This window comes from Anomaloglossus baeobatrachus, chromosome 4 (assembly GCF_048569485.1).
Source record: "Anomaloglossus baeobatrachus isolate aAnoBae1 chromosome 4, aAnoBae1.hap1, whole genome shotgun sequence".
Lineage (NCBI taxonomy): Eukaryota > Metazoa > Chordata > Amphibia > Anura > Aromobatidae > Anomaloglossus > Anomaloglossus baeobatrachus.
Window position 1 is genome coordinate 405773779 of NC_134356.1, and position 8646 is coordinate 405782424.

At 48.7% G+C, this 8646-nt stretch overlaps 1 protein-coding gene across 2 annotated transcripts in view; it reads right to left on the reverse strand.

Moving 5' to 3' along the window:
* FBH1 (F-box DNA helicase 1) overlaps positions 1-8086 on the reverse strand; it is a 134628-nt gene extending 126542 nt beyond the window's left edge. Inside the window, exons 1-2 of one of the 2 annotated variants that reach the window (XM_075345329.1) lie at positions 7891-8086; positions 39-197 (exon numbers count right to left, since the gene is read on the reverse strand). In XM_075345329.1, the coding sequence (XP_075201444.1) occupies positions 39-197; position 7891 (160 nt within the window). In that variant the 5' untranslated portion in view covers positions 7892-8086. Of the gene's footprint in view, positions 1-38; positions 198-7828 lie in introns of both variants that reach the window. The other variant, XM_075345330.1, reaches the window with a different exon arrangement.
* Positions 8087-8646: the final 560 nt, after the last annotated feature.

An 8646-nucleotide genomic window follows, 5' to 3' on the forward strand; every position in this document is an offset into this window, starting at 1 on the left:
CAGAAATGGAGTTGAGGAGATACAAGGATAGTGCCTACCTCGGAAGCGTCTTTCGGCCCTGCTACGCGGATACAGGCCTCTGTGCATATCTTCCCTTGTTTTCCATTGGTTGAAGGGCTGAGTCAGGGAGCACAAACTTTGTGTACTGTGAGCCAGCAGCTGACAATCCTCTTCTGTAAGATGCTTACGCCTTCTCACTGTTAAGCAATAACATTATAAAATTAAATCTTACCATAGTTCTGCACGTCACTATCAATGTATAGATACTGTATATATTGCCATTTCTAACACTGTCTAGTCTAAAGTGTAAGGTGTCTCCTTGTCGAGAGAGCACTTTTTTGCCATAACCATTACATGAAATGCATCATTTTGCTGCAATTTTCCAAAATTCACTTCCCCATTATTAAGTTGCAACTCCATACGCGAAACGTGAGTCGGGGGTCTTCTGGAATTTCCAAAACTGTGGGACTGCACATGGCACTTTGATAAATATGTACTTGTTATTAGTTTTTGCTCAATAAATTCCTGAACCACTTGGGCTTAGCAGATTCCCAGTACTGCATAATTGCATCTGGGAAGAGGAATTTTCCTTCCTTCTTGGGAGTAATTGATTCATTGTATCTAGGTGTGAATACATATATGCAGTTCCATATTATTACCTACCGCATTCTTTTTTCATTTTGTCTTTTTGTATTGTCTTTTTCACATGACTATAATAATCTTTATAATGACAAATAAAATCTAATATTTTATCAAACACTATTAAATCAATATTGGCTTCTTAAAGGGAACCTGACATTGGATATGTCCCAAACCAATTAAAAAGCCAGCAGAGGACCAAGCCACAAGGTAGACTAGTCGGAAAAAGCTGGCTTCTCCCCATCATAGTGTAAGTATTCCCATATTTCCAGCCCCTCTCCAATGCTTCTGAGTCATTACTTCTATTCCCACACGCCAGATCACACTGGGGTTTGTGAATAAGCCAGAAGTCTCACAATGTAAGTCTATGATTCCTCATTCTGATGCTCCAAAGACTTACATTAGAAAAGGGATTTCCGGCTCAGATGAACCCCAGGGTGATCCGGTGAGATGGACCGTCATTCACATGAACCAGAAGAGGCAGGGAAGAGAGTGATCGGTGAGTATATTCCACGCTTACACTATATTACATACTGAGTAACACAGGTTTAGGCAATAAAACGTTTTTAGCACTGCTGCTTTAAAAGCTGTATACCCAAATTAATTTATCTTTTCCCTCCTGCCCTATCTATCTTCCAAAACCGTTCTTCTGAGGTCTGGATGGGATACTCAGAATAATATTGGAAAGTTAGCGCTCCCAGATTTAACTCCTTTGGGACCAGACAATCTTTCATTTTTGCGCTTCTGTTTTTTCCTCCCCTTCCTCCCCCTGTTTTTAACTCCCCTGGTTGTTTTGCAGGCCTTGCTGAAATTTAGTAGGACACCATTATTTTAACTACATGATGTATTGAAAACACTTGAGAAAAAGGCAACTCGGCCATTATTTTTCAGGTGTTCATTGAGCAGTAAAATTAACCTGTCAACATGATTCTCCAGGTCAGTACAATGGCGGGGATATATTTTAGTGAAAAAAAGTTTCTGACATTTGTACAAAAACAACAAATGAAGAAAATATTGCGTCACTATTTCCTGAGTGTTATAACCCTTATTTTTCTTTGTTGCCGACCTGATGCTTTTTATTGATACCATATTGGGGAACAAACAGGGTAACAATCACTTTTTATTGCCTTTTTTGGAAACCGCTGTGACAAAAAAAAAACCATAAATGGTGTTTTTGATCATTAGACAGTATATCACATCTGCACATCACATGTCACTGTAAGGCAGGCTGAGAGGAGCGTGAAGTGTGATCTGGGCAAGACTGCCCAGACTGCACTCACTCACAGAGGCTACCTCCCCCAACAGTGACGTGCCCAGCTCAGTTGGTCCGATTCTGGTCTCCAGACCAGAAGGATCAAAGCTAAAACAATAAGGCTATGTGCCCACGGGAGCTTGTTTCTGCGGATTTTGCTGCGGAAAACCTGCCGCTTTATCTGGATTTTCCAGATAAATCCGCAGGTTTTAGCATGTACAGACATTCCCCATGGTATCCTATGGGACATGGGGAGTGCTGTGTCCACGCTGCGGAATGTGCGACTGCGGAATATGTTGCGGATATCCCGCAGCCGCACATAACTGCATGTCAATTATTCCTGCGGATTTACCTGCGGATGGTCCCATACTTACCTCCCTTGAATGCAGACACCCGGTCACTTTCCCTCAGTGCACAGGAGGCTGGAGCGTGGTGGATCCATGAGCAGGAAGGAAGAGGTGGGCGGGGCCTGCATGAGCTCCGGTCATGTGACAGCCAGAGCTAGTTCAGGCCCGCCCACCTTCTCCAGCAATGTGCAGACAGACACAACCAGAAAGTGAAGTGCTGCGTGATGGAGGTAAGTATGAACTCCCCGATCACTCAGCACTTGTTATGCATTGAGGGTGCAGTGCCGAAGCCATGTTACTGTATCCTCAATGCAGAATGCCCGCACCATATCCGCAGGACATTCCGCAAATAAACCGCAGCACAAAACAGACAAAGTTGTGCTGCGGTTTTCTGGGAGCTCCTGCGGAATGTCCTGCGGATATAACCGCAGGACACTTTCCCCCGTGGGCACATAGCCATAGGGTGTGTTCGCACGCTGCAGAAATATTCTGCACCAAAAACTGCAAGGAAAAAAAAAAGTAACATGTGCACAGCACTTCTGATTTCTCATACATCTGGGATAAGGATAGACATGCAGATTTGGGCAACAAACTGCACGATAAACTGCACTATAAATGCACCAAAAACTGCACAGGTATTTACGCTCCTGTTAGAGATCAGCTTACAGGAGCAGAGTAGATAGACTTTTATTAGGAAAGTGTTAAGGGTGCTTTACATGCTGCGACATCGCTAGCGATCTCGTTAGCGATGTGACACGCTAGATCGCAGATGCGATCTGCCGAGATAGCACATGTGACCGGCGCTATTAAAAATGACCTGTGTGCGATCTCGGCAGATCGCATCTGCGATCTAGCGTGTCACATCGCTAGCGATGTCGCCGTGTGTAAAGTACCCTAGGAGAGTTAGGATAAATGAAAGAGTAGTGGAAAAATCCCATAAATATTCCCAGAGTTTGAGGTTTTGAAAGCTGTCCAGTAACACCTTTAGGCTGGACTCACTAGTGTATGGCATCCGATGCGAGAGCAATGGATGCGATATGCTAATGACCCCCGGCTCATGCTCTGCTGCGAGTGTGAGCCGAGTGTCATGTGACCGTGACCCGATCCTGCAATCGGGTCACAGCTTTGAAGCGGAGGGCAGGCTCTGTGGAGGAGAGGGAGGGGTTAATCCCCCCCATCTCCTCCACTGTCAGCCTGTGTGTATATCGCACTGCACTGGGATAACATCTGAGTGCAGTCCGATGTATCTCTCGCACCCATTCACTTAAATGGGTGCGAGGGATACGGCTCTAGCAGAATATGGCAGCATGTTGAGACTTTTCTCACATCCAGAATCTGCTCTCCCTCATTCACTAACATTGGTCAGAGTGCAATGCAAGATTTTCCCGCATTGCACTCGTCCGTTTTTCACGCTCGTGTGAGCGCACCCTTATTCAGTATCTACAAATACGCCATACCATTTTGACACACCTTTGTTCAAGCCAAGTAAAGCTGGGTTTCACCACACTTGAAACCTAATTACAAACTGAGAACCTTAAAATACCTTTAAAGGGAACCTGTAAAGTCCCTTATGTGTTCTGACCTACAAGCAGGGTGATGTGTGGCCTAGTAACCCCTTCCTCCCCATCCCTGTGTTGTAATAATGTGTAATATGAAAGTAAAAAAAAAACAAAAAAAACCCAAAAAAAACACCTTTTATTGCTTACACGTTCCCTATGTAAATAGCATAGGCTCTAGTCCCCATGGTGTCGCATTGCCCCGTGGGTGTTTGCATGCTTTCCATGGTATCACGCCCACAGGGGAAGCGCAGTGCGCGTCTGAGGCCGACAAGCAAGCACCCGGATAAGAAGGCTGCGGGAATGGTAAGCGCGCACGCGCAGGATCTCCAGGCGCTGATGGTGACGTCACTCATGTAAATCCATGGTATCACACCCACAGGGGCGTGATACCATGGAAAGCATGCAAACGCCCACGGGGCAAAGCGATGCCCAGGGGGCTAGAGCCTCTGATCATTTACATAGGGAACGTGTAAGCAATTAAATGTGTTTTTTTAACATTCATAATACACGTTATTACAACACAGGGATGGGTAGGAAGGGGTTATTAGGCCACACATCACCCTGCTTGTAGGTCAGAATGCATATTGTATGTGACAGGTTCCCTTTAACCCGCAGTTATGAGTTGTTATATGCGTCTGTTAATAAGCCTTCTGAGGGATCTCTACATAAATGGAGAGGAACTGCCAGACTCAAAGAGGACCTGTCTCTTGCTCAAAAAAATCTGAGCTGAAGGCTTTGTAAAAATCCGGAGTGCCTCAGATTATGCCTCTTTTCCATCTCGTGCTGCACCTCTGCGTTGCAGAGATATTCACAATTATTTTTTCTGGAGCACACTATGTGAAATCTCTGCCTGCAGTACAACTAAGCATTTCTTCAGTGTCCTTTGAAGGGTCCCAGTGTATGACCTCTGGTGACCTGAGGCACTCTGGTTTAGAGCATGGGGCCATGCCCGTCACCCCGCCAGTTCTTTAATAGTGACAGTGCCAGCTAATGAGTACGGGGCAGCTCCGCGCATCCCTTCCCCCAGCCACCACTATTAATGTTAAAGCGTGGGGCCATGCCCCGCCAGTCCTTTAATAGTGACCGTGCCAGCTGGGGGAGGGAGGTGCGGGACTGGCCCGCACTTCCCGACCGGTACTGTCACTATTAAAGGGCTCGCGGGGTGTGGGGCATGGCCCCGCACTTGAAGCCAGATTGTGGTACTCGGGTCTCCGGAGGTCATACCGTGGGAACCTGGGTATGACCTTCAGTGAACTGAGTGATGTCACTGCTGCCAGCCGGGTTCCCCTTGTCAATGTTTCCTGGAGTCTGCAGAGATCGGACATGTTTTCGGTCTGTCCAGTCTCAGATGTGGCAGAGCTAAGACCGTCGTGGGATTTCATGTGGATTAGCAGGAATTTCAAAAGTGTTTTGGTAATTAATAAAGAGGGTGATGTATTTTATTTCAAATAAAGGATTTTTCTCTGTGTTTGTATCTTTTAATTTATAGGATTATTGGATGGGGGGAGGGGGTCTCATAGACCTCTACATATCACTAATTCTAGGCTTGATGACAGTTGAGCACTGTCATAAACCCCTATGACCCCGATTGCCCCTGGTGCGGTGGCAATCAGGAAGAGCTGGGTAAAGCGCCATGATTGATGCGACAATTCCGGGATGGCTGTAGGCTGCTCTTCTTAGATTGGGGGGTTCCAATAACCATGGGACTCCCCAGGCTGAGAATAAAAAAAAAAAAAAGCCGCATGCAGCTCCTCTTATTTTGATACACATCCAGGATAAGCACACAGCTGGGGGCTGCAGTCTGTAGCCATGGGCTTTATCTGTGTTGGGTATCACAATACGGGGGGGGACCCTACGCCAAATATTTATTTTACTGTACAACAGACCCGCAGACAGCGCCTGTGATTGGAAGCGTCAGACATGCAGTTACTCAGCGTGGGGGCATGTCTGAATGCAGCCAATCACATTATCGGCCATGGAAATTAATGCGCGGCCGCGGGAGTAGTGTGGAGCCAAACGGAGCCTCGGTAAGTACAGCGTGCTTCCTCCCATCCCACTATCCCTTCTACAAACATTTCTAATCACCGGATTATGGTCCCCATAGACTTGTATGGGGACCGGAATTCAGCATGGAATCGGATTTTAAAAACCAGATAACACAGACCCGCTGGTTCCGGTTATCTGCGCGTCCGCTCATCACTACCAGAGAAATTCTGCCTCGCAATGAACAAACTGGCTGCACCAGAAATCTGCTGTACGTTACACGTTACAGGAAAAAGGCACTTCAGATCAATTTTACATAAGTTTTCACCAAAGAGGACTTCTATCCCCTCACTAGACACTTTGGAAAGCGGATATTACTATGGATTAAATATATGCTCTAAAAAGGGGTCACAGTATTGGGGTCTACCAGATTTTAGATGGCAATAACAATGATGCCCCCAGTAATAACACTGGCGCCCCCTGTAAGTGCTACAGCGCCTCATGTAATAATACTGGTGCCCTCCCTCACCGTGATAACACTGGCGCCCCCCCTTTCCACCGGGTTAACATTGGCGCCCCCACCCAGGGATAACATTGACGGCGCCCCCCCATGATAACACAGGCGCCCCCAGTAGTAGCCACAGCCACTCCTGTAATAACACAGGGGCCCCCTTTCAGTGTTGCAGCGCCCCCCTGTAATAACACAGGGGCCCCCTTTCAGTGTTTCAGCGCCCCCTGTAATAACACAGGGGCCCCCTTTCAGTGTTGCAGCGCCCCCTGTAATTACACAGGGGCCCCCTTTCAGTGTTGCAGCGCCCCCTGTAATTACACAGGGGCCCCCTTTCAGTGTTGCAGCGCCCCCTGTAATTACACAGGGGCCCCCTTTCAGTGTTGCAGCAACCCCTGTAATAACACAGGGGCCCCCTTTCAGTGTTGCAGCAACCCCTGTAATAACACAGGGGCCCCCTTTCAGTGTTGCAGCGCCCCCTGTAATAACACAGGCGCCCCCTTTCAGTGTTGCAGCGCCCCCCTGTAATAACACAGGGGCCCCCTTTCAGTGTTGCAGCGCCCCCCTGTAATAACACAGGGGCCCCCTTTCAGTGTTACAGCGCCCCCTGTAATAACACAGGCGCCCCCTTTCAGTGTTGCAGTGCCCCCCTGTAATAACACAGGGGCCCCCTTTCAGTGTTGCAGCACCCCCTGTAATAACACAGAGGCCCCCTTTCAGTGTTGCAGCACCCCCTGTAATAACACAGAGGCCCCCTTTCAGTGTTGCAGCACCCCCTGTAATAACACAGAGGCCCCCTTTCAGTGTTGCAGCACCCCCTGTAATAACACAGAGGCCCCTTTCAGTGTCGCAGCACCCCCTGTAATAACACAGGCGCCCCCTTTCAGTGTCGCAGCGCCCCCTGTAATAACACAGGCGCCCCCTTTCAGTGTCGCAGCGCCCCCTGTAATAACACAGGGCCCCCTTTCAGTGTCGCAGCACCCCCTGTAATAACACAGAGGCCCCTTTCAGTGTTGCAGTGCCCCCCTGTAATAACACAGGGGCCCCCTTTCAGTGTTGCAGCACCCCCTGTAATAACACAGAGGCCCCTTTCAGTGTCGCAGCACCCCCTGTAATTACACAGGGGCCCCCTTTCAGTGTTGCAGCGCCCCCCTGTAATTACACAGGGGCCCCCTTTCAGTGTTGCAGCGCCCCCTGTAATAACACAGGGGCCCCCTTTCAGTGTTGCAGCGCCCCCCTGTAATAACACAGGGCCCCCTTTCAGTGTTGCAGCGCCCCCCTGTAATTACACAGGGGCCCCCTTTCAGTGTTGCAGTGCCCCCTGTAATAACACAGGGCCCCCTTTCAGTGTCGCAGCGCCCCCTGTAATAACACAGGGCCCCCTTTCAGTGTCGCAGCGCCCCCTGTAATAACACAGGGCCCCCTTTCAGTGTCGCAGCGCCCCCTGTAATAACACAGAGGCCCCTTTCAGTGACAGACCCCGGGTTACTCTCGTATTACAGCATTAGTACATGAAGGCCCAAGAGACAACACTATTTACATTAATAGCCAATCATAACCGCGGACGATCACTTGTGCCCAATCAGGAGACAGAAGACGTACTGCTAGCAGCAGGTGGAGGCGCCCTTCCGCTTCATGTCCTCAGTGTCGCTCTCAGTGCGGCGGTTTTGTCGCCACTGGTCAGTTATGAATCTCCAGGGGCCAGTGCTGTACAAAGCGAAAGTATCGCTATCAGAAGGCGGAAGACACTGAGCTCGTAATGGTGAAGCTGATTGGATGAGGTTCACAGAGACATCTCCTTACTGGGAGACTGAGCCAAACATAATGTAACCCGAGGTTTGCACTGTTACGTCGTTCTCTCGCTTTACGGTTGCTACCAAGGCTATTTCGTATATGGCCTGTAGCCGCTAGCATTGAACACGGGGTTGTGTCATGATGGGAGGTGCTCTACTGGCAGTCTCTGGCAGGAGCAACATTTCTGGTGGAGCAGGACAGCAGTTGCACAATGTGTTGTGCTTTCACACATCAGTTTTTTGGCATCAGGCACAATCCGGCGAAAAAACGGATCAGTTGCATCAGTTTTTGCATCAGTTCGGCTGCTTTCACACTACGTTTTTTTTTAAGGGTACTTTCACACTTGCGTTATTTTCCTTCCGTTACAATCCGCCCTTTTGGGAAACAGCGGAATCCGTTAACGGATTCCGCTGTTTCCCATAGACTTGTATGGTTGACGGATTGTACCAAAAGGAGCTGCGTTGCTTCCGCTGGGCGACGCTCCGTTGCTTCCGCCCAGCGGGAGGAACGCAGCATGTAACGTTATTTTGAGCAGCGGAATCCTCTGGATTTCACTGCGCATGC